Genomic DNA, 24,370 nt, shown 5'->3' with positions numbered 1-24,370 from the left:
ACAAAAAGAGAGATGGGGAGAGAGGCCTGGTGAGGATATTTCCTGATAGTTTTCTTGCTCACTCAGCCCAGGGTGTAGCTGTGACTGGCTGTGAGGCTATTTCTGAGGCAGGCACATATTTTCCTAGGGATTCCACCATTTAATCTATAGTACAACTAGCCAAGCCACCTGCCCTATTTCCAGTTAGTTCTTTGGATACTGGATGGGCAGGGGGTTGACCAGAGACCCATGCCCTCATTGCTTCGTTACTCATCAGACCCGTTGGCCAGGGGTGTGGGGTTCTGTACCCACTCAAGGTTAAAAGGCTCTCTCCAGGTTTTGTAACAGCTTGTACTTTATTACATATGCAACTCTGCTGTATCTGCCAGTTGATCCCCCTCCCAACAAAGCATCAGCTTAGTGTTATCAGCCCCTCTTGGGACCACTGAGCTACCCTCCTTTCCTTCCAGGGCAGAGTCGATAGAGTCCCTCAAGCAGGCAGTGGGCAGACGGAGATTTACAATTGATCATCACAATCATCTTACAAGTATTTACGCTTAAATCAGCACCCTTGGGGAGTTGAAGAGTCTTCAGGATGGGATGGAGTGAGGCTCCCCTTCATCCAGGGCCTCAGAAGGTAGAGAAGAGGAGCACATCCTGGGATTCAGTGTGAGTGGGGCATGTCCTCCCCAAACTTGTTCTGGTGGGCGATGTTCTTCACTTCTAGGAGAGCCTGAGGAGGCAAGAGAGGGTAGGTAAGAGAGAGTGAGGACCCCTCCTCTACCTCAGCCAGGAGCTGCCCCTGCACCAGCCCTCAACCACCCTTCTGGGCTATCTCACACGCAGAAGGGTCTCCATTCTCCCCTTACCCAATCGCAGAGGGTATGTGTGTGAGGGTGTATGTGTGCGCATGCGTTAGAGGGTCTGCCCAGGACCCACCTGGTGGTGGACATAGGCCTCACAGCTGTAACACCAGGTAGACAGATCGACGTAGCTGAGGACCAGCGGGTGTCCTGACCCTTCGTGGTGTTGCAGCATATGGGCACTGACATAACGACCACAGTAGACCTGGGGTTGGGGAGAGTATCGGGCAGGGATCAGCACTCACCTTCAGTTTGCTCCTGGGCCAACCTCCACTCCATCCCCTTCCTCCTCTGCTGCCTACCTGATAGCAAGACAGACACACCCAGTTCTCCTGGAGTGTTCCACAGTCCTGACAAGGTTGGGTCACGTCCAGGCCTGATTCAGGTGTGGGACATACTGCCACCAAATGGGGACACCAGGGCAGCGGTGTCACGGCATAAAAGATGGCCTGGAATGGGTGCAACTGAGTAAGCTAGGGACTCCATCTCCCTACTACATGTTCCTGCACCACATGCTCCTACCTGGAGGTGCAAATGGGCAAGAGAAGGAAGTCACAGTCTCCTCCCTGGTCCCTGAGCTCACCTGGTCAGTGCTAGCATGGACCCCAAAGCTCTGAATCAGCATGTCCTGACCTCCAGCTGCCTCTCCCAGTAGCTTATCCTCTTCTGGGATCTGAGATTCTGGTGCCTCCTGGATGTACAGAGGAAAGAGATGCATCTGAGAGGCCAGATTCTTGCCCCTTCTTCCCCCTACCTGGGTGTGGTGGGTCTTACCTGAGCCTTGCAGTTTAGTTCCAAGGTCCTGAGATTCTCAATCAGCTCACTGGGGGATATTTGGGATGTGGCACCTTGCTCAGGTGAGGCTGTGGGAGTCTGGTTGTCAGTACATAAAGCTGGAGGGGTTTGGATCATCTCAGCTCCCCCAACAGCCTCCTCTGAGGTGGTCTGGCCTGCTGTGGCCTCCACTGTGGCTGCCTGTGAGGTGGTCTGGTCCAGCATGGCTTTCTGTGTGGGAGCCTCCAAGGACTGGTCCTGACTGAGCTCCACCATAGCAGTCTCTGACTTAGGTTCGCCTAGAGTGGACTCTTCCACAGATGATGCTGAGACAGCCTTCTCTGTGCCTGCATCCAGAATGTTCCCTTCTGGTGTGGTCATCCTCTTAGCTGACCCAGGGTTGGTGACTGACTTAGAAAGGGAGGGCTCCTCCTTGTCTTCCACCTCTGGAACCATGGGAGGGAGATCCTTGAGTGTGGGTGCTATCCCTATCCTACCTCTGATCCCTGACCTCCCCTGAACCCCCGTTGCCCCAGTTCCCCACGCCTACTCACTCATGACCCGTAAGCTGCGCCAGTATCTGCGATGGACTTGGATGGTCTCGGTGATTGAGGCCAGGGCCCCTGATAGTGGAGGCCGCGACAAGGTCAGCAGTGGTGGTGGGTCCCCAAGGAGGGAGCGGGTACAGGCAGCCATGGATTCCGAGATGGATGTCAGGTTATAGCCACCCTTTAAGAGAAAGGGGAGGAAAAGGTATGATGGGGGGCCCTCATGGAATCTGGGAGGCAAGATGTTCTGTCTCCCAATCTCCCTTTGGGGCCCTGCACGACTGTCAGAGGGGCAGCACCCATTGTGTGAGGTGGCTGTTGAGGGTGATGTAAAGTACAACATGATAATTACCACAATAATACTTAGGCAACATTAATAACAGTGGAGATTTATTAAGTGCTTGCTGTGTGCCAGACCCTATTCTAAGCACTTTATGTGTATCGACTCACTTAATCCTTACAACCACATGTGCTCAATCTGTACCGGAACCCCCTTCTCTCACATTCTATAGGAACCCCAGTCTCTGCTCTTTCTACAGATAAAGAAACTGAGGCTTAGGGTGGCTAGATGATGCATCGGAGGCCCTAACAGCTGGTTAGAGGCAGCGCTGGGGTTGGGGGCTGGGCTATCCGATGGAAGAGTTCATGTTCTTAACCATTCCCTTGCCCTGCCACAAGCATTCCTGGGCACACTGTGGGACTTTATAGCAGCCAGTTAATCTCTGTGAGTGATTGCCCTTATCTGCAAAGTAGTGAGTGATTGTCCTTATCCGAAAAGTAGTGAAAACAGCAGCACGTAAGGCTGCCAAGAGGGTTAAGCTAGTGTGTGATGACTCACAATGATGAGAAACTACTTATACATTGCTCACCATATGCCAGGCACTTTTCCACGAGTAGCCGGCCCTATCTTACAGATGAAGAAACTGAGAGGCATGCGGGGCAGGGGCACTGAGTAACTTACAAAAGGTCAGTGAATTTACTTTGTCTTGGGAGCTTGCTAGAGGCAGTTCAGGTAGTGATAAAAAGCTTCAATGCTAGAGCCAGGCTGCTTGGGTTCAAGCCCTGGCTCTGCCATTATTAAATGTATGACCTCTGGCTGGTCACTATGCTTCTCTGTGCCTCAGTTTCCCTGATCTTGAGAGAGGAAAATGACGAGCAGACTACCTCAGCAGGCTGCTTGGTCAAATAAGTGAATTAACGATACACACAAAGTTCCAAGAAGAGTGTTTTGCACATACTGAGCACTCAAGTTTGTCCAGATACTGGTATTATTAATGCCCAGTATGTGCCAACAATTCCAGGTGGGGATACTCAAAGCAGATTTTAGGAAATTGTCCCGAGTGTCACAGCCAGCCAGCAGAAAGGGCAGGACTTCAAGTTGTCCAAACCACCCTCCCACCACAGGAAGAGGGACCGAGAGTTACCTCTAGGATTAGGATAATGCGGCCATTGGCAAGGCCCATCAGCAGGTGGGTGAGGTGGGCATAGCCCTCAGGCGACACCTGGCAGCCCCCCAGTGGGTCCCCCCATGCGGCGTCAAAGCCCGCTGAGACCAGCACCAGCTCTGGGTTAAACTGGAGCAGGGAGAGAAGAGACACATGAGTGTGAAGGTGGAGACCTGGGTAGACGGTAGGTGAGGGCGACCCAGACACACAGACACGCAAGTCAGAAAAATGGAGACACGGGACCTGGAGACTGGGAGACACAAGCCCGGAGCCCTGAAAATAGGAAGGGGAGGACGTGGAGACACAAGACAGACTCAGGGTCACAGAGACACAGAAACATGGAGACAGATCAACAGAGCTACTGTGGACACACCAAACACAGACTTAGAGACACAACACAGACATGGAGACATTTCCAGAAATGGACACTTGGGGACATGAGGCAGAGTCATAAGACTGAAACATGAAACTTGGAGACTCCGATGTCAAGAGATGGTAAAATGGGACATATGTATACAACACAGGGTTTTATACACACGGTGGCAAAGAGAGATGCACGCATACTTCCACCACAGAAGGTGACAACGCAAGTGCCACACACAGAAAATGGTCACCTACCCACATACAATCACACAGTAGCATACAGACTGAACTAACATCATAGTAATCGCACACACACAGACAGTATCTCACAGAAGGGACAGTGAGCTACAGCCATCCCTGCACAGATACAACCACACACCTGTCATTACCAAAGTCACAACAGGCACACACGTGATTGTGCCCACAGGAGGTGGCTGCTTGCACACACACACAGTCACACACGCACAGAAGGGAGTCACAGCTGCTGTGCACAGCCAGACACACGTACACATCTGAACATGCACGTCTGCAGAGGTCATGGAGCTGGTACTTCATCTGCCACATACACACACACACACACACACACACACACACACACACACACACTGCACACAGACAAGTTGGTCACCTACAGCCACTCAGGCAGAGTCAGGCAAATATATACAGGCCACTGCCAGTCAGAGACACACGAACAGCTGTGGCAAACAGGCAGAGAGATGACTGTCACATGCATCCTCCCACATGCAGAAAGCCACACACCAGCTGTCACACGGAGAGCAACGTGCAGTGACATATGGTATCACAGCCATCAAAGAAAGAAACGGTGGTGACAAAGAGCCATTTGTGCAGCCTCATGCACATACTTAAGCTCCTTCCCGCCTTGCACATTCAGTTCCACAACGATGGCTGTCTCATGGGGCCGCCATCACACACAGACAGGCACTAGTGATGCTGTATGCCTAGGACACGTATACGTATACAGCTAGGCACACGAAGACGACCCCCATGTACCCAGAAGTCCCTTACAGTTATGCACTGAGAAGGCAATCACGTGTGGCAGAAACATGCCAAGGCCATTACGATGGCCACCCGCAGGCTGTCCCACAGGATCAGTCACCCAGAAGTCAGACATGCACAGATCCGCCGTCACCCACACTGTCATCGTCGCACACATCCTGTACTGTACCTCGTAGGCAATAGGAAGCACCAGGCGATGCCACGCGGCCAGGTAGTCAGCATCACCCACACGGGGTCCATTCCAGGCCACGTTGACAGTGAAGCCAGTGCCTGCGGCCCGGCCTATCTGGCTGCTGGCACCCTCCTCCCCCATGGGAAAGAAGGTGCCACGGTCATACCGGTGCAGGGAAATGTACAGTACGCTGCCGGGTGGAAAGGGAGACCGTGGCTGGTTAGTGCCTCCCCACTCCCCTGCATGCCTGAGGCATGGCTCACCCACCTTCCAGACCACACCCCAAACCCCTCCCCTAGCCCCTCACCTGGGGTCCTCCTCAAATATGTGCTGAGTTCCATTACCATGATGGACATCCCAGTCCACTATCAGGATCCTGGGGAGGGAATGGCTCCTCAGTTAACCTGGGACACTGGCCCCCAGGGAAAGGGCAGGGGCTATACCCGTGGGGTCTGTCTGCAGGGGCATTTATTGCTGGTGGCTGAACTCTGGGTCCCTGGGGAAAGCAGTGGGTGGCAGGCTTGCGGGTCCTATCAGAGTAAGGATGAAAGCCAGAGCCTGGGTCCTGATGTCTTCACTATGGGCCCAAGCAAGTGCTTAGGGCCAGAGCCCTCCCCCACCCCACCCAGTATGGGTAAGTGTGGGGAGCTGGGATCCTGGGTTTCCTGAAGTAAGCACTGGGGACCTGGACCCCAAATTCTGTCAGGATAGCCGTCAGGGGCCAGAAATGATGGAGCAGGGGGACCCTGGACCTTGTTTTGGGACTACCTGGGTGCCACAATCTGGGGGTCCTATTTGGGTAAGCTGTGCAAGGCTAGATCCTTGCTCCTTTTCGGGAGAAGTGCCGGGCAATTGTACTCTTGGGGATGTCTGGGTAAGTCCTGGGGGGCTGCACCATAGGGCCTGCTTAGTAAGCACTGGGCTGGTGGTGGAGGGGTCCCAGGGAGCCCTCACCGCAGCGCCTGCCCACTGATGGCCTGGGCATGGCGAGCAGCCACAGCCACAGAATTAAAAAAGCAGAAACCACAAGCGGCATCCCGCTCAGCATGGTGTCCTGGGGGACGCACCACAGCGGTACCATTCAAAACCTGGGGGAGGAGCAGGAAGCAAAGATTAGACCACCTGCCCTCACGGCTTTCTCTCCCCTTTATTCTCTTCTTCCGTCCTGCCACTACCCCTGGCTGCTAGGGGCCCCCAGCCTGCAGCCCCCATCTCCCCCCACCGCAATTGCCAGTAAGCAAGGTCTCTGGTGAGCAGGGGTCCTCCTCCCCACTGCAGGCCCCTCCTCTGTGCCCTCAGGCCCAGCCTCACCTCTCAGAGCCACCTCTCTCCACCCCCCCCCCACATCTCCAGAGCTGGCACCCCACCCCAGGGAGAAGGTACCTCTCCTGCCAGCACAGCCTCCACCAGGCGGCAGACAGCGCCAGTGGCCAGCTGCGCACAGGCGAAGGTGCTGGGGCAGATGTAGATGGAATCAAAGTTGGAACCCTCGCGGTGCAGCTCCCGGGTTTTCATCTTCTCTGTGGCCCGCAGACGACCCACGTACTCAGCACTGGAGGCACAGACAGGGCACAGGGGACAGCCAGCTGGTTCTGTCCCCTCCACGGCCCCTCCCGTGTCCCACAGCGGCTCCACCTACCAGAGAGGGAGAGCCCGTGCTCCGGCCCCCAGGAGCCTGTGTGCACTGAGGACCCACCCCCACCCCAGGCATGGGGGTCTGACCTGTGGCAGGTGAGCAGTTCGGCTTCCGTGGCGGGACGTGCGGGCAGCGCGAGGCAGCGCCCCGCAAGGCCCAGTTCCTCCAAACGCTGCATGATTCGTAAGACTCGCTGAGGCATCTCTGGGTGGTGGCTGGGGTCGGGGGACAGGAACCAGAGGCAGGGCTTAGTGCTTGAGGAGGGGGAGGGATCTCCCCAAGCACTTAGCTGGTGGCCCTCCGACTGCATACTTGTCCCACAAGTTGTGGTGACCCATCATCCGCTGGTCATAGACCAGCCCTGTGCGAGCCTGTAGCATGGGCCACGTCAGGATTGGGAGCGCTGGGGGCCGCCACAGTCCCTCTTCATCCTTCTCCTCTGCGCTATCCTCCTCCAGGATGTCCTCCTCCGGGGTCTCAACTGCAACAGGAGGCCACATTCACCCCACTCCCCCACCCTGGATCCCTGTGATACTCTGGAACTTAGTTTACCCAAATGTATAAGGGGTGAGAGGCCTGAAACGGGGGTCAGTGAGAAAGGAGGCCTGACCCTCCCCCACCAAGGGGCCCCAGGAAAGGGTCTGGAAGAGAATCTCTCCCAAGGGCTCATGCCATGCTTGACCCCCCAGCCAGCCCCCTCCCTGCCTCCTACCTGATCTTACAAGGACCTCCCAGAAGGGCTCCAGGGCTTCCAGAGCGCAGCACAGTGACGCCAGGGCACTAGAGGGCAGGAGAGGAGAAAAGTGACGAAACAGCTAATGGGTAGACAGTGAGGGTCCTGCTTCTCCTCCACCTGGGCTCACCTTGGGCAGGGGGCGCCAGGGGACTCCAGTATGGGGCAAGGGTCTCCCAGAAGGGTGTGGAGTGAGGCACTGACGCCCTCAGCCAAGGAGCGAAGGTTGTAGCCACCCTGGGAAAGAAGGGTGTGAGGGGGGGTATTAGGAAAGAATCAGGTGTTACCAGGGAAGAACAGTAATAGTAATACTAGGGTGCTGACCACGTATCCAGCAATGAGGAATCTGAAGGGTGACTTACATTTTGTGCACCAAACAGTGCTATGAGGTGGTCACAATTATCATGCCCATTTTACATAAGGAAAGCAGAGGCACAAGGAGGTTCAGGGACCTAGGTGAGGTTGTCCAGCTATTAAGTAGAAATGCTGGGACAGAAACTCCTGCCTGACCTGAAAGCTTGGCTCTCACATCCTCCTGGATCCGTGGGGCTGAGAGATGAAGTAATGTCACTCACCTCCAGAGACAGGATCAGTTTGCCTTCTGCCAGACCCATGAGCAAGTGGGTTAGGTGAGCGAACCCTGCTGGAGTGGTGGCCATCTCACCCTGGGGGGGACGTGGAGGGTCAGACTGGCTCCATGCAGCCCCCTTCAACCCATGAATCATCCCAGGGAGCCTGCCTTACCTTGGGGTCCCCTTGAAGGGCATCAAATCCAGCGGCCACCAGGACCAGCTGGGGCTGGAACTGAGGGGGAAAGGGACCACATGAGGCCAGGTGCCCTCACGGCCCATCCCTCAACATCATTCTTGTCCCAACACCCCCCAGACTCCCAGGACCTCAAGGGCGACCGGCAGAAGGAGGTGCAGGAAAGCAGCAATATAGTCGGCATCTCGCATCCCCACCTGCAGACAGAGCGGCATGATGGGGACATTCTGCCCCCTGCCCCGAACTGGCTGAGAGGCAGGGGTGGGTCCAATTTGGGGGGCAAAGGGCAGGCAGACACTGACCTGGTTCCAAGGCACATTGATGGTATATCCCTGGCCATGACCAAAACCTATGGTGGACCAGTTAGAGGCCTTAAGGTGGGGCCAGAACCGACCCTGCTCATAACGGTGGATGGAGAAATAGAGGACGCTGGAGGGAGAGAGAAAAAAAAGAGGTGGGGGGCAGTTGAGAGTCAATCTCCCCCCAGACACCCCCAACCCACAGCTCCACCGTTCACTCAGCCACTTGTTCATTCTCTCATTAATTTCCTCATTAACTACTTAATCTATGCATTCATTCATCCTTCCATTCAGTCGCCAACTTACCGATCCTCTGATTCACTAATTCTCCCATTTATTCATTACTCCACTCACTCATTCATTTTGATCTACCGAATGCCTCCCTTGGCAAACACTGCTGCCCTCCTCAGTGCCCACTCAGTTCTAGTTCTGAGACCCTGAGGGCTCTGGGATCTCTCCCAGCCCCCAAGGGCTCCTGCTGTGGGGGACTCAAAAATCATACCAGCCTGCCCCTACCCCTGTGACCAAGGTGGTGGCAGCAGGGCAAATCCTGTGATGTTGGAGGCCCACAGGGGACATATAGCTCTTAGCTGGCAGGATCCAACTAAGGTGGAAAAGCATCAGGCCCAACTGGGAAACTTAGCGTTTCCCCTGAAGGAAGTGTGGGGACTCAAGGGCTAGGGGCTAGGAGGCATGGGACTTGGTTCTGTGTGTGTAGCTGAGCTCAAGTGGGGGTGCTGGCGGAGGCTTCCTGAGGCCAGTGAGGGGATCTGTTCCTTCTCTCCAATACTTTACAGGGCACCTCTACTACTTCTTGTATTTTATTTTATTTTTTAATTTTGTTATTTATTTTTGAGAGAGAGAGAGAGAGCGCATGCACATGAAAGAGCAAGTGGGGTGGAGGGGCAGGGGGGAGTGGGAGGGAGAGTCAGAGAGAGAGGATGATAGGATCCGTCAGAAGCGGGCTCTGCACTGACAGCAGACAGCCCAATGTGGGCCTTGAACTCACGAACTGTGGGATCATGACCTGAGCTGAAGTTGGTCACTCAGCCGATTAAGCCACCCAGACGCCCCTACTTCTTGTATTTTATAGGTGAGAAACTGAGCACCCAGAGGAGTGAGGACTGATACACGGAACGGACACTGAAGACATGAAGGTACATGTTCTGATAGAATGCCTAGCAGGAGGCTTTGTGTGGGAGGGCTTCATTCTGACTGGGGTGATCAAAATGAACTATCTATCTATCCATCCATCTATCTGTTCATCCGCTCCCTGTCTTGTTCCAGAAAGAATTTAAAGCAGCAATTTTTTTTTTAGGGAAATACAAGAAATAGTGGTAAGCAATAAATCTAGACCAACTTAGTCACATTTTAATAAATGTGGTGGTGAAATTTCATGCAACCTATATAGAGACATTTAAAAAAAATTTTTTTTTTCAACGTTTATTTATTTTTGGGACAGAGAGAGACAGAGCATGAACGGGGGAGGGGCAGAGAGAGAGGGAGACACAGAATCGGAAACAGGCTCCAGGCTCCGAGCCATCAGCCCAGAGCCTGACGCGGGGCTCGAACTCATGGACCGCGAGATCGTGACCTGGCTGAAGTCGGACGTTTAACCGACTGCGCCACCCAGGCGCCCCTATAGAGACATTTTTGAAACTGAATTAAAATATCTAGGAATTAGGGAATGAAACCCATGTCAATGTTCTAGTCTTGAGTAGGTGGGAGATGACTGTTTTACTTTTAGCTCTGATAAATATCGGTTTAAAAATTTTTTTTAAGTTTATTTCGGGGCATCTGTGTGGCTCAGTCAGTTAAGTGTCAGGCTCTTGGTTTTGGCTCAGGTCATGATCTCATGGTTTGTGAATTTGAGCCCTGAACTGGGATCTGCGCTGACAGCGTGGAGCTGTTTCAGATTCTCTCTCCCTTTGCCCCTCCTACTCCCTCCCTCTCTCTCAAAAAAACCAAACAAAACACTTTAAAGCTTATTTATTTAGTGAGAGAGAGAGAGAGAGAGAGAGAGAGAGAGAGAAAACATGAGCAGGGGAGATCATAACCTGAGCCGAAATCAAGAGTCAGATGCTTAACTGACTGAGCTACCCAAGTACCCTCTAAACTTTTTTTTAAAGTTTCTTTATTTATTTTGAGAGATAGAAAGCGAGCATGAGTGGGAAAGGGGCAGAGAGAATCCCAAGCAGGCTCCAAGCTGTCAGCACAGAGCCTGACTATGTGGGGCTGGATCTCACCAATTGTGAGATCATGACTTGAGCTGAGATCAAGAGATGGCACTTAACCAAGTGAACCACCCAGGGGCCCCTAAACCTTTTTTCTTTTAGTAAGTTAACCAGTAGAGGAAGAGAAATACACAGTAGGACAAAAAGATGGTTATCAGGGGAAAAAAGGAATAAAGAAAATATTGGAAGAAAGCCAACCCCATGAGAGCTACCAGAGCCAAAAGAAGAATGAACACCCAGGAAAACTAAGTTTATAAAGCAAATAGCAGGAGGAGGTTTTAAAATAAGTTCCACTAATTTCCAATGAAAGAATGATGGACTGATAGCACAGGTTTACCTCCTTGCTCTCCCACAATCCCAGTCAGAAGATAGTAAAGGGAATTTTAAACAGGTATCCCAGAAAGACAGAGAATGGAAGAAAGGATGTTAGACAATTAGAGACTTCAACAAATCTCTGGAAAATAATCTTTGAGGCTCCAGGGACCCTGGGGGGCCCTCTCTCGTGCTGAGCAGGCCAGGGAGGGCACCCCAGATAACCTGAGGTTTCCCTTCAGGAGAAATCAAGTACAGATCCAGGTCAATGCACACAAAATCAATTCTGAATAGCTAACTCACTGAATGACCAATTCACTAGGTTTACTTCTTTTTTTAAGTATAGTTTTTTATTTTGAGAGAGAGAGAACGAGTGGGGTAGGGGCAGAGAGGGAGGGAGAGAGAATTCTAGGCAGGCTTTGCACTGTCAGTGCAGAGCCCTACACGGGGCTTGAACTCATGAACCATGAGATCATGACCTGAGCCAAGTTCAAGAGTTGGATGCTTAACCCACTGAGCCACTTAGGTGCCCCTCTTTATTTCTTTTAACTACTTAACTTTAGTTTACCTGTTTTTGTCATCTCTGTAATAGTATTTTAAGGCCTGATCAATTTGTCTCCATCCAGGACTCTGCTGATGGAGTTAAGAGCCTGAGGGATGGGGAACTAGGAGATTGAAGGGGATGGATAAGTGGTTTTTTTCATTTATACATTCTTATTCATGAGAAAGAATGCATTGAATATATTCACAATTTTTCATATCTGTGGATATCATCAATGATATATCCACAAAAGAACACAGTTATAGCCTCCAATGCATTTACTAAAACAAAAAGAATGATTAATGACATTAGAGAATTCTTGTTAATTTGCTTAGAAATGATACTATGGCTATGCTTTTTTAAAAATTCAAAATGCCGACTTCAGCCAGGTCACAATCTCGCAGCCCGTGAGTTCGAGCCCCGCGTCAGGCTCTGGGCTGATGGCTCAGAGCCTGGAGCCTGTTTCCGATTCTGTGTCTCCCTCTCTCTCTGCCCCTCCCCCGTTCATGCTCTGTCTCTCTCTGTCCCAAAAATAAATAAACGTTGAAAAAAAAATTAAAAAAAAAATTCAAAATATATGCTCTATGTTTTAAAGATACACTCTAGAATATTTAGAGAAAAAATGATATGGTATCTGGGATTGACTTCAAAATATTACAGGAGGATGGCAGTGAGGGCAGGTACTGATGGCCAATTGAATTGATAAATGTTTTTTCTTAAGTTTATTTATTTTTTGAGAGAGCAGGGGATGGGCAGAGAGAGAGGGAGAGAGATAATCCCAAGCAGGCTCCACTCTGCCAGCGTGGAGCTCGAGGTAGGGCTCAAACCCAGGAACCTTGAGATTATGACCTAAGCCGAAATCAAAAATCAGAAGCCCAGGGTGCCTGGGTGGCTCAGTCAGTTAAGCATCCAACTTCGGCTCAGGTCATGATCTCACAGTCTGTGAGTTCAAGCCCTGCATCGGGCTCTGTGCTGACAGCTCAGAACCTGGAGCCTGCTTTGGATTCTGTGTCTCCCTCTCTCTCTGCCCCTCCCCAACTTGTGCTCTGCCTCTCAAAAATGAATAAATGTTAAAAAATTTTTTTTTAATATTAAAAAAAAGAATTGGAAGCCCAACCAACTGAGACACCCAGGCACCCCAAGTTGACAAATCTTGAAGCATTCGATTCAAGAAGACAGAAATGGACAAAAGAACACAGGATGAAGAAATTAATAAAGATTAAACAGAAAAAAATAATGAAATAAAAAAAAAATAAAACAGTGGAGATGGCCAAAAAAGCCAAAACCTGGATTTGAAAAAATAAGTACAATTGACAAGTGTTTGGCAAGGCGGAGGGTAAAACAAAGAGATGCCATCTCAAGACCAGACCTCCTTTTCTCTCTCTCAAAAATAAACTTGAAAAAAAAGGAATTATAGGGGCACCTGGGTGGCTCAGTCAGTTAAGCATCTGACTTCAGCTCAGGTCATGATCTCACAGTTCGTGAGTTCCAGCCCTACATCCAGCTCTCTGCTGTCAGCTTGGAATCTGGAGCCTGCTTTGGATTCTGTGTCTCCAGCTCTCTTTGCCCCTCCCCACTTGTACTCTGTCTCTCTGTCTCTCTCTCTCTCAAATACATATTTTAAAAAGATGAAAAGAAAAAGAACAGACCCCCATTTTTCTGGCATTTGGAAGGACCCCATCTAATACATGGCTTCCTGCCCACACTCCCTAAGGTTGAGACCTGTCAGTGGACACTTCCTGCCCCGATCCTAGGAAATACCTTTCAGGAAACAGACTCCCATGCACCACAGTAGAGCAGCCCCACAACTGCCACCTTCAACAGTGCTTTATTCTTTGGTATAAATGCCCATTAAGAATTGCTAGATATTCGAGGAAAACAGGAAATCTTAAAGCATATCTTTCTCTTTCTTTTTTTTTTTTTAATTTTTTTTCTTAACGTTTATTTATTATTGAGAGACAGAGAGAGACTAAGCATGAGCAGGGGAGGAGCAGAGAGAGAGGGAGACACAGAATGTGAAGCAGGCTCCAGGCTCTGAGCTGTCAGCACAGAGCCCGATGCGGGGCTCGAACTCACGGACCGCGAGATCATGACCTGAGCCGAAGTCAGACGCTCAACCGACTGAGCCACCCAGGCGCCCCTCTTTCTCTTTCCTTATAAAAATTTTTAAAAGTTTTATTTTTGGAAGAGAGAGAGAAAGAGAGGGGCCAAGGGAAAAAAAGAGAGAGAATCCCAAGCAGGCTCCACGCTCAGCATGGAGCCCAATGTGGGGTTTGATCCCATGGCCATGAGACACAACCCAAGCTGAAATCAAGAGTCAGATGCTTAACCAACTGAGCCACCCAGGCACCCCTCTTTTCTTTCTTTCTTTTTTTTTTTAATGTTTACTTATTTTTGAGAGAGAGAGAGAGACAGAGTGCAAGCAGGGTAAGGGGAGAGAGAGAGGGAGACATAGAATCTGAAGCAGGCTCTAGGCTCTGAGCTGTCAGCACAGAGCCCAATGAGGGGCTTGAACTCACAAGCGGGGAGATCATGACCTGAGCCAAAGTCAGATGTTTAACCAATGAGCCACCCAGGTGCTCCTCTTTCTTATTTCTTCTTTATTTTTTAAAGTTTATTTATTTTTGAGAGAAAGAAAAAGCACGCACAAGTGGGGGAGGGGCAGAGATAGAGAGGGAGACACAGAATCTGAAGCAGGCTGTAGGCTCTGAGCTGTCAGGACAGAGACTTACATGGGGCCTGAACTCACGAATGATGAGATCATGACGTGAGCTGAAGTTGGATGCTTAACTGACTGAGCCACCCAGGCACCCCCTTTCTTTTTTTAAAAGAATCTTTAGGTTTTATTTTTTATTTAAAATAGGCTTCACATCCAGCATGCAGCCCAGTGTGGGGCTTGAACTCACAACCCTGAGATCAAGACCAGAGCTGAAATAAAAAGTCAGACACTTAACCGACTGAGCCACTCAGGTGCCCCAAAGTACTTCTAATTACTATTATATAAAAACATGCTAAGAGGGGTGCCTGGGTGGCTCAGTCGGTTAAGCATCCAACTTTGGCTCAGGTCATGATCCCATGGTTCTTGAGTTCAGGTTCGTATAAGGGAGCTTGAGCCCTGCTCTGGGTGAGCTCAAGCCTCTCTTCAGGCTCCATACTCTCGTGATCTTTCTCTCAAAAATAAATAAATAAAAATGAAATAAAATAAAACAAAATTAAAAAGCATGCTAAGGAGGGGCGCCTGGGTGGCGCAGTCGGTTAAGCATCCGACTTCAGCCAGGTCACGATCTCGCGGTCCGTGAGTTCGAGCCCCGCGTCAGGCTCTGGGCTGATGGCTCAGAGCCTGGAGCCTGTTTCCGATTCTGTGTCTCCCTCTCTCTCTGCCCCTCCCCCGTTCATGCTCTGTCTCTCTCTGTCCCAAAGATAAATAAACGTTGAAAAAAAAAAATTTAAAAAGCATGCTAAGGAATGAGAGGGCATAGAAAGAGAGAGGAAGAAAGTGCTTTTGGAGATTAAAAGAATGTCTAAATACCGAATTCAACAGAAGGGCTTGAAGGTAAAATTGAGGAAATCTCCTGGGACACAGAGCAAAAGGAAAAAGAACACACAAGAGAACACACACACAAAACAGACCAGACCGAATACAGTAGAAGAAAGCATCAAAGAACTAATAGAAGAAAACGTCTAAGGATTTCAGAACAGCATGAGTCTTCAGATATAAACTGTCTACCTACTGCTAAGCAGAATGAAGGGGCCAGGGTGAAACTTCAGAACACTGGGAATAGAGAGAAGAACCTATAATCTTTGGAGAGGGAAACAGATTACTCAAAAAGGAATAAAAATCAGACATCTGTCAGCAACATCGAATGCTGGAAAATAATAAAGCAATGTCTAGAGAACAGCCAGCCTAGATTAAGTAATGGGCCACAGGAGCTCAGAATCTATGGGGGAAAGGGGGATTTTAGGTAGTCGGTATGAAAGAAGGGAGGATAAAACAACTATTTAGCAGTGTCCCTACTGACAAGGACCTGCTCAATCACTTTCTGCAGGAAGGGTGAGCTGGTACCACCTTTCTGGAGGGAAGTCTGGCTGTAGACCCTAGACTTTTAAAGCACACCGACCCTCTGACCCAGCAATCCATTATTGGAAATTTTACACTCAGAGAAGTGTAAAATTATGTATTTTTTAATTACATATTATAAAAATTACATATATATGTGTATGCATATGTGCATACACACACATATACATGTGTGTATATATATATATATATATATATATATATATATATATATATATAGTTACATATTTTGCTGTAGAACTGTTAGTAGCAAAAAATGGAAAGCACCATAAATGTCCCAGGGATAAATGACCAGAGGTACAGCCATAAAATGGAATACTCAACAGCCCTTATAAAGACAGAAGTGTTTTTAAGAGGCACTAACCTGGAGAGGTGTGCATGACATGTGGCTAAATGCAAAAAGCAAGCTGCCACAGAACACACAGAGGATTGTCCCATTAGGCAGTGTGTTAATGATAATAATGAATAGTCATACATCTAAAGGAAAAATTCTGTTTTAAGAATGTAACCTAAACTATCAACAGTTATTTTGGAGGTTATAGGAATTCTAGGAGACTCACTGCTTTAGACATTTCTAGATTATTAACTTTTTAAAAGTTTATTTATTTATTTTGAGAAAGAAAGAGCATGAGTGGGGAAGGCACAGAGTGAGAGGGAGAGAGAGAATCCCAAGCAGGCTCCGTGCTGCCAGCATGGAGCCCAACACAGGACTCTAATTCAGGAACTAAGAGATCATTACCTGAGCCGAAACCAAGAGTTGGATGCTCAACTGACTGAGCCACCCAGGCACCCTTGTATTATTTAGTTTTTTAAATAACTTTTCAAAAATGTTTTATTTATTTTTGAGAGAGATAGAGAGAGAGAGAGACAGCATGAGCAGGGAAGGGGAGAGAGAGAGGGAGACACAGAATCCAAAGCGGGCTCCAGGCTCTGAGCTGTCAGCACAGAGCCCAACATGGGGCTGGAATTCATGACCCGCAAGATCATGACCTGAGCTGAAGTCAGACACTTAACCAACTAGCCACCCAGGTACCCCTATTTAAGTTTTTTATACAAGCACGTTGCAGTAGTCATAATCAGAAAGATAAAGTATTAATTTGAAGTTTACTCCAGCTCCAAGGTAAACTGGTGAACAAGATCTCCCAACATCTGTTGACTCAAATCTCATCTCTTCCACTCCTTCTCTGTGTGACCTTGTAACCTGTAAGCCTCAGTTCCCCCAGCTGTAAAATGGGGGACCCAACAGATCCTGCCTCAGACTGACCTTAAGAGAGAAAGCAGACACTCAGAGAGCAGCACAGAACCTGGTTCCAAGTTGGGCCCAATGAGTATGAATGCCTTCCCTTCCTGGGCCCCTTCTGGCTGGGCCCGTAAAGGTGGGGGGTGGCTGGGAGTCTAGCATCTAGGGTGTCACTTGTGGCATACCTGGGGTCCTGGTCAAAGGTGAACTGGGTTCCTTGACCGTGGTGAACATCCCAATCCACGATAAGGACCCTGTGAGGAGGACAGAGGAGGATACTATGTAAAAGAATCAAGATGTATCTGGGGAGGTGCCCAGACCAGAATACTCTACCCCATGCCACCCCCATCATACTCTCCCTGCTACTTGCTGCTGACCTCTGAATGTCATGCTTCTGTTGAGCGTAGCGGGCAGCCACGGCCACGTGGTTGAACATGCAATACCCATCCATAAGACTGTGCTGGGCGTGGTGTCCAGGAGGCCTGGGGAGGACAGGGAAGGCCACAGATTGGGGGTAGGGGGCCCTCCTCTGCAGAGATGGACTCTTCCCCCCTCCCCAATTCTGGACCACCAACTCCCCCAGTGTTGATGCCTGCAAATCTGCTAGGAACTGAGTAATTGGGGCCCCCAGACTCTCACCCCCACTCTACTGCTCTCTCCCTAAAGGATATTTGACAACATTCATTAAAATTATCAGTGCATAGTGCTCACTTCAGCAGCACATATACTAAAAGTGGACCAGTACAGAGAAAATTAGCACGGTCCTTGCACAAGGATGACACACAAATTTGTGAAGTGTTTCTTCACTATATTGTACACCTGAAACTAATATAATGCTCTATGTTAACTACACTGGAATCAAAGCTTCAAAATATAAATAAATAAATAAATAAATAAATAAATAAATAAATAAAGTAAAAATTGTCAATACAGACACCCTCACACCCATTCTGCTCTTGGGGATGTAGCCCACAGTTCATATAACAAAAAAGGTGAAATAACATATTTGCCATGACGTGTTTTGGAAACAGCAAATGATTGGGGAGAACCAAAGTGCCTATCGCTAGGGGGCTGGTTAACTTCCTGTGCATTTGCAGTGGCATTCTATGCAGGTCTAAGCTATCTACTGTTAGAGGAAAGATTTCCAAAGTGTAGAAGTGAAAAATGCACAGTATGGAAGGAAGCGTGTTTATGGAAGGGGGCATGTTGAGTGCAACTCCATTTGTGGCTAAAAAAGGGGAGGGAGGGGAAAGGCTGTATCTTCTGCATTTCATCAATTCTGGGATGCCAACGATGCTAAGATGTGCAATGATTTCACATGCCAATGATAAAACAAGATGCTGCTAACTGAATTCTGAGACACCATTGTTAAGATGAACCGGGATTTCAAGATGATAAAATCTAGATCTTAGCATTGATGGAATATGGCATTTACTCCATGAACAGGCACAGAATGTTTCTGGGAGGACACATGAGTCACTGGTTACAATGACTACCTCCAGGAGAGGAAGCAGGTTGTGTGGGAGGATGGGGGTTGAGGACTTTTTGTACCCACTTTTGTACCTTTTGACTCTTGAACCATGTGAATATACTACCCATACCAATACATTTTACATTTGAGGGAAAGAATTTATTTCAAATATACAAAGCCAAATGCTGGTGGGTCCTACCTGATGATGGCCATGCCATTCCGTATCTCCTTCCCCAGGACAGCATCCACCAGCCTGAGGACAGAGCCTGAGGCCAGGCAGGCACAGGTATAGGAGTTCTGAAGAGACAATGGGAGCCATAGAGGAAGTAAGGGGGAGGGCAGTCCTGTCCACTCAGCTGCTCCTCCCCCGGATGGGATGGGCATGGGGACGGGAAACCCCAGGATTGCCACCATGCTCCGTCCTCACAGCTCTCATCCATACCGGATGTAGATAAACTGAGTCATAGGTGTCTGCTAGGATGCGGAGCTCTCTCTCATTCATGTACTGGGTCGTCTCCATCAGATCAATGTATTCTAGGCTGGCGACAGAGGCAGAATGAGATTCAAGCGCCTGCCTCCCTCCTGGGCCTGAGTCAGGGCCCTGTCCCTTCCCCATATGAGCCCTGGTCAAGTCAGGCCCCCTCAAATGTCAATGAAAGGGAATAGCTGGGATATAGGACACATCCCCTCCTTCTTCCCTAGCCTGCTTAATTTCTAGTAATAGCCCTTGCCCTCTGCTCTAGCCACAATAAATCCTACTCCTAGGCCACTGGCCATACTGTTCCAGCTGTCTATACCTCCCTTCCCTCAGCTTCCCTCTTCATCTGACTCACTCTTTTTCTCAGCTCAGATATATCCCCTCTGCCAAGCTAGCTTTCCTTGAATCACATCACACGAGAGCCCTTACTCTGGGTTCCTACAGCTCCATGGGGGAAACCCCTGATCACCCTGTCCACACATCCAGCATATGTTTACACACTAGACTATAATAACAACAGCCTATCATGGGCTGATGACCTAGCAGGCCCTCTGGAAGAGCTTCCATTTACTAGTTCCTATGTGATCGGCCATGACTGTGAGATTAGGAGAGGCTCAGCCACTTGCCCAAGGCCACAGGGCCCATGACATTCCTTCCCAAAGAATCCAGCATGCCCTGGCAGCCTCCTCCCCATCCCTACAAAGTTCTGAAGCCTTCACCTGTGAACCAACATCAGTTCGTCCTTTTCAGCAAATCGAGCCTAGGGAGACATAAGAAATAAAGCGCTAAGGCACTGGCCACACCCAGGCTCTGCCAGCTTCCGCCCACCACCCAGTGTGTCAGCTGGGGGGACTCACCTGAAAGGACACACAGCGGTCCAGGAGGCCCTCCTGGATCAGCTGTTCCTTGATGGCATGGAGCCGTTCAGGGCCTTCAGGGAAGCTGGGTTGACAAGAGACACAGTCATACATACACACACACACACACACACACACACACACACAGGGACACTGGTGAGCACCACATCTGCTCCTGTACATCTTCCTCATCTATCCTTCCACAGCTGCTTGTGCCAGAATCTTCAGAGTCATCCCTGGCATTTGTTGGCTCTGCTCTTGTAATATATCCAGAACCTGCCCTTCTCCTTGTCGCCCCCACTGCTGCCACCAGAACCTCCCACCTGTGCTGCTACACTCAGCTCCTCACTGGCCTCTCTGCTTCTGCGCTCGCTCCCCCAGAAGCCCTTCCTCCACACAGCAGCCAGACATTGATTAAAACCCAAATCAGGTCACGTCTCTCCTGTACTTAAAACTTTTTCATGATTCCCTTCTCATTCAGAGTCAAAGCCGAAGTCCTCTCCATGCCCCAGAAGGCTGTGAAACACTTGCCCCATAGCCTCTCAGATGCTAGGCTCTCCCCCCACTCTGCTTCTCCTGCACTGGTCTCCTCCCTGTTCCTCACCCAAACCAAAGTACTTTTCAGCTATCTTCTTTCCCTGTGTTTTTAAAAACACTCTCCTCCCAGGAGAATGGCTGGGTGGCTCAGTTGGTTAAGTACCCAACTCTTGATTTCGGGTCAGGGCAAGATCTTGCAGTTCATGAGTTCGAGACCCACATCGGGCTCTGTGCTGACAGTTCAGAGCCTGTTTGGGATTCTCTCTCTCTCCCTCCCTCTCTGTCCTCCCTTGCTCTCTCTCTCTCTCTCTCTCTCTCTCTCTCAAAAAATGAATAAACTAAAAACCAAACCACTCTTCTCCCAGATGTCTCCATGGTTCACTCCCTCACCTCCTTCAGACCCCTGCTCAAAGATCAGCGAGGCCTTCCCTGACCATCTTATTTAAAACCGATTCCCCTTGGGGCACCTGGTGGCTCAATCGGTTGAGCGTCCAACTTTGGCTAGTGTCACGATCTCATGGTTTGTGGGTTCAAGCCCCGTGTCGGAGCCTGGAGCCTGATTCAGTTTCTGTGTCTCCCTCTCTCTCTGCCCTCCCTGCTCACTCTTTCTCTCAAAAATAAATAAACTTAAAAAAAATGGATTCCCCTCAACCACATTTTCTGCCACTCTCCTTCTTGCATCAGTGTTTCTATGCAGCACCTCTTTCTAACACACTCGACATTTGCCCTTTGTTTACTGTCTTCTCCCTCCAAAATGCAATCCCCATGAAGGCAGGGGTTCTGTTTGTTTTGTCTACTGTGGTGTCCCTAGCTCTTCAGAAGATGGTAGGTATGTATTCAATAGTGAAGTCTTTTGCCATCATGAGTCTTCTGTTGGGACAGAGGAGACCAATACTAACCTGCTAAATACGTTAAGTATGATAGTGAATGAATGATGACACAAGCTGGGAATATCCCAAAGATCAGGTGGGTGGCCAGGCAAAGCCCTCCGTGAGGAAGTCTCTTTGAGAGGTGAATGTTAACAGGGAGAGGAGAAGGTGGAAACGAATCTCTGGAAAAGGGACCAGCCAGGGTAAAGACCCAAGCTGAGAAGGCCTGGCATGTTGGAAGCACAGCAAGGGGACCAGTGTGGGTGAAATGAAGAGAAGCGAGTGAGGGGGAGGATTGGCTAATGAGGTCACGGAAGTGGTGTGGAGCCAGATCATGTGGAACCTTAGAGGCCAGAATGAAGAATGTGGACTTTACCTTGAGAGCAACGGCAAAATCCTGAAGGATTTTAAGAAAGAGAACATCACTGAAACTAACATAACATCGTATGTCAAACATACTTCAATTTAAAAATGTAATTAAAAAAAAAAGAAAGAGGGGGCGCCTAGGTGGCTCAGTTGGCTCAGGTCATGATCTCATGGTTCATGAGTTTGAGCCCTGCATCAGGCTCTCTGTTGTCAGCACGGAGCCTGCTTTGGGTCCTCTGCCCCCCTCTTTCTTTCTGCCTCCCACCCTCCCACTAAAAATAAATAAAAACACTTTTAAAAATTAAAGAAAAAGAATGATAACATATATTTTTTTTGGCTTCGTTGTGAAGAACAGACAGCAGGGCTGAGGGCTGAGGATGGAAGCAGGGGGCCAGTGAGGAGGCCTCCGAAAGTCTAGGGGAGTGATGGTGATGGTGGCAGTGGAGGCAGTGAGGAGAGGTCAGATACTGAATACACTTCCAACACAGAGCCAAAAGAATTTGCTGATGGATTGACATGTGTGTGCAAATGGGAGGTATAATTCTTCCAGTTCAGCATGAGTGTCCTTTCTTCAATGAAGCCTTCTGTGAACCCTGGATGCTAGTCTAGGGACCTCTATTAAACACTCTTGAATACCCTGGTCTAGGTCATCCTTCATTAAACACCTCACACCACTGTTGGCTGTTTAATGATTGGCTCTCCTACTCAGCTATAAGCTCCATTAGAAGGGACCCTGTATGTCTTGTCTGATGTCGGTGTTACCAACTCCCAGAACACAGTGAATACTCGGTAAGTGTTGGCTAAATGGAATCTTTTCAAGCCTACGCCTCACCTCTCTAAATCATGGGCTTCCAGTCTCTAGGCTAGCATAAGAATGGATTCATTCTTGCTAATGGGCTCTAAGTGTGTCTATTTGTGTGTTTGTGTCCCTCCAGGGGACAGCCTGGAGGAGCCAGCCTCACCTGTCATCCCAGAGGCAGTGGAATTCATTTAGCTGCTCATCGAACACCAAACCAGTGCCAGACAGTGTCTTGGCCTCAAGGTTCAGATCCTGCAGGGAAAAAAATGGGAGACACCAATCCATTCAGGGCCTGAGTCAGAAGGAACACACTATACTGTCAGGAGGGTGAATCACAGGGTTTTGATTGTCACAAGAGGTGAAATCCATTGAGGCCAGGCCACTCTCACCAGCCTTCGCAGGTCCATGATTAGGTCTTGCTCTGCTGCTTGGCTGAGCTTCTTCATTCTGCCTTTCTTCTTTACCTCTGCTAGACTAGGGCTGGAGGAGAGTATGGCACCCTTCTTAACACCTCGCTTCTGCCAAACAGAGAGAAGGGTCAGATTCCAGTGCACGGCCCACTGCTCCTCCCCCCGGATCGGGCAGGTCTGGGGCCTCACCGAGGTGACGCTGGAGTCGTGGGGGGGCGAATGGGGGTTATGCCTACTCCTTCGCTGCCTGGTTGAGGTGGAATCCTGGCCCGTGGAGGTCATGGTCGGGGAGACTTCACCCCTGACGCGGTTCTGGGCGGTGGGATGGAGGTGACCATGAACCAGCTGGAGTGCCCGGAGGACCCCACACCCCAGCCCCTTCCCAGGCCCCGCCCCCTATACAGTCTCCATCCCTTCTGCTATCCTATTCCCCACTGCCTTCTAAGCTCCGCCCCTTTCAAGGCCCTCTCCTTCCACTGGGTTGTCAATTCCACCTGGTCCCGCCCATCCTACTAGGCTCCACCCCTTTAACACTATTCTTTCCCCTCGAAAAGTATTGCCCCTTCGCTGAGCAATAAACCTCTAGGCTCAGTGCGTTTTAGGGCCGGCCCTTTTCAGCTAATCACCACCCCTTCCGCTCCCCCAAGCCCCATTCCCAGACTCTCATTCCTCCAAGCCTCGCCCAGACCCCACCCCTTCACAAATCTGCCCCTTCCAGCTAATCTCCGAGGATAATCACCCACCCTTTCACTCAGCCAGACTCAGACCCAGCTCCGGCCCGGACTCCACCCTTAACGATCCACTTAACTCCACCCCTTATCGGGCCGGACCCACACCTTCCACTTGGCCAGATCCCGCCCCTAACGTTTCCACAAGCCCCACTCCTCAGGGGACTGCCCCTTTCCAAGATCCCGCCCCCTGCCCAAATCCTACCCCTACAGCTCCATCAAACCCCTTCAGCCAGTTTCGGGCCGCCTACCGTCAGTCCCCTCCCCCTTTCCGCCCCCTGCTGTCGACGCCGACCAATCGCTTCAGCTCCACTCACTGGGCGCGGCCCTTTTCTCAAACTCCGCCCATGGCTCACGCTGCGAAATGTCTGGCGACCCGCCGGGCGGCGAGTGCTTGAGGCCCGCTTTTCCATTGGGCCGGTTTCTCTACTACCCGCCCAATCCCGCCCACACTGCGTCCCGGAAAGCAGGGCTGCGCCTCTCCTGCAGGCCACACCTCCCGCGAGCTCACAAATGCCGTCAGCGCGTCAAAGCGCCGACGCTAGCCGTGCGGCGCCTGCGTAAGCCTGCGCCGGCGGTTCGAGGCGGTGCTCAGGCTCAAACTCGCCCCTCCCCCAGCCACTGCCGCCATCGTCCTGGTTGCCGTAGGTGCTGTGCCTCCGTCCTTGTCCAGTCACCTTAGGAGTCCTCCGGACCCGAGCCTACTGTGCCGTACGATGACTCGAGAGCAAGCAAGCAAACAAGCGAGAGAATTAGGAAGGGGCGTCCCGTCTTCTCTCGGCGGCTTCCCGCGCGGCGCGCTGTGATGACGTAGCGCAGGCGGACTGGCGGCTGGGTCCCGAGCGCGGTTGAAACT

At 50.2% G+C, this 24,370-nt stretch overlaps 1 protein-coding gene and 1 non-coding gene across 9 annotated transcripts; one reads left to right on the top strand and one right to left on the bottom strand.

The window, feature by feature from the left end:
• Positions 1–316: 316 nt before the first annotated feature.
• On the bottom strand, positions 317–24,349 carry HDAC6 (histone deacetylase 6). 8 transcript variants are annotated; one of them, XM_045050775.1, is made up of 29 exons: positions 24,192–24,349; positions 22,976–23,098; positions 22,766–22,891; positions 22,540–22,628; positions 19,806–19,890; positions 19,668–19,708; positions 18,913–19,009; positions 18,670–18,767; positions 17,377–17,481; positions 17,185–17,253; positions 8,598–8,724; positions 8,427–8,492; positions 8,275–8,334; positions 8,106–8,195; positions 7,661–7,767; positions 7,510–7,577; positions 7,110–7,278; positions 6,884–7,012; positions 6,545–6,713; positions 6,116–6,249; positions 5,469–5,537; positions 5,159–5,351; positions 3,589–3,738; positions 2,171–2,345; positions 1,617–2,062; positions 1,426–1,533; positions 1,145–1,291; positions 919–1,047; positions 317–712 (listed from the first exon to the last, which is right to left on the bottom strand). In XM_045050775.1, exons 2-29 carry the CDS (start codon positions 23,066–23,068, stop codon positions 644–646), a joined length of 3,408 nt encoding a protein of 1,135 aa, XP_044906710.1. In that variant the 5' UTR covers positions 23,069–23,098; positions 24,192–24,349; the 3' UTR covers positions 317–643. The 8 variants fall into 8 exon arrangements, with proteins under 8 accessions (XP_044906710.1, XP_006943774.1, XP_019679342.1 ...); XM_006943712.5 differs by having other exon boundaries at positions 22,766–22,894; positions 24,192–24,348; XM_019823783.3 differs by lacking the exon at positions 24,192–24,349 and adding an exon at positions 23,832–23,959 and having other exon boundaries at positions 22,766–22,894.
• Positions 17,703–17,809, top strand: LOC111558804. The gene has a single exon (XR_002739943.1). It is a non-coding gene; the product is annotated as a U6 spliceosomal RNA (small nuclear RNA).
• Positions 24,350–24,370: the final 21 nt, after the last annotated feature.

Source organism: Felis catus, chromosome X (genome assembly GCF_018350175.1).
Source record: "Felis catus isolate Fca126 chromosome X, F.catus_Fca126_mat1.0, whole genome shotgun sequence".
In the NCBI taxonomy this organism is placed as follows: domain Eukaryota; kingdom Metazoa; phylum Chordata; class Mammalia; order Carnivora; family Felidae; genus Felis; species Felis catus.
This window is presented reverse-complemented; position numbering and strand designations above follow the sequence as displayed.

Excerpts from the sequence above, each read along its gene's own strand:
- HDAC6 (XM_019823783.3), bottom strand. The coding sequence starts at position 23,927 with ATGGAAAAGCGGGCCTCAAGCACTCGCCGCCCGGCGGGTCGCCAGACA. Across the intron at positions 3,739-5,158 it reads TGCTTCCTATTGCCTACGAG|TTTAACCCAGAGCTGGTGCT; the intron begins GTACAGTACAGG and ends TCCCTGCTCCAG. Across the intron at positions 1,292-1,425 it reads TCCATGCTAGCACTGACCAG|GCCATCTTTTATGCCGTGAC; the intron begins GTGAGCTCAGGG and ends CACCCATTCCAG.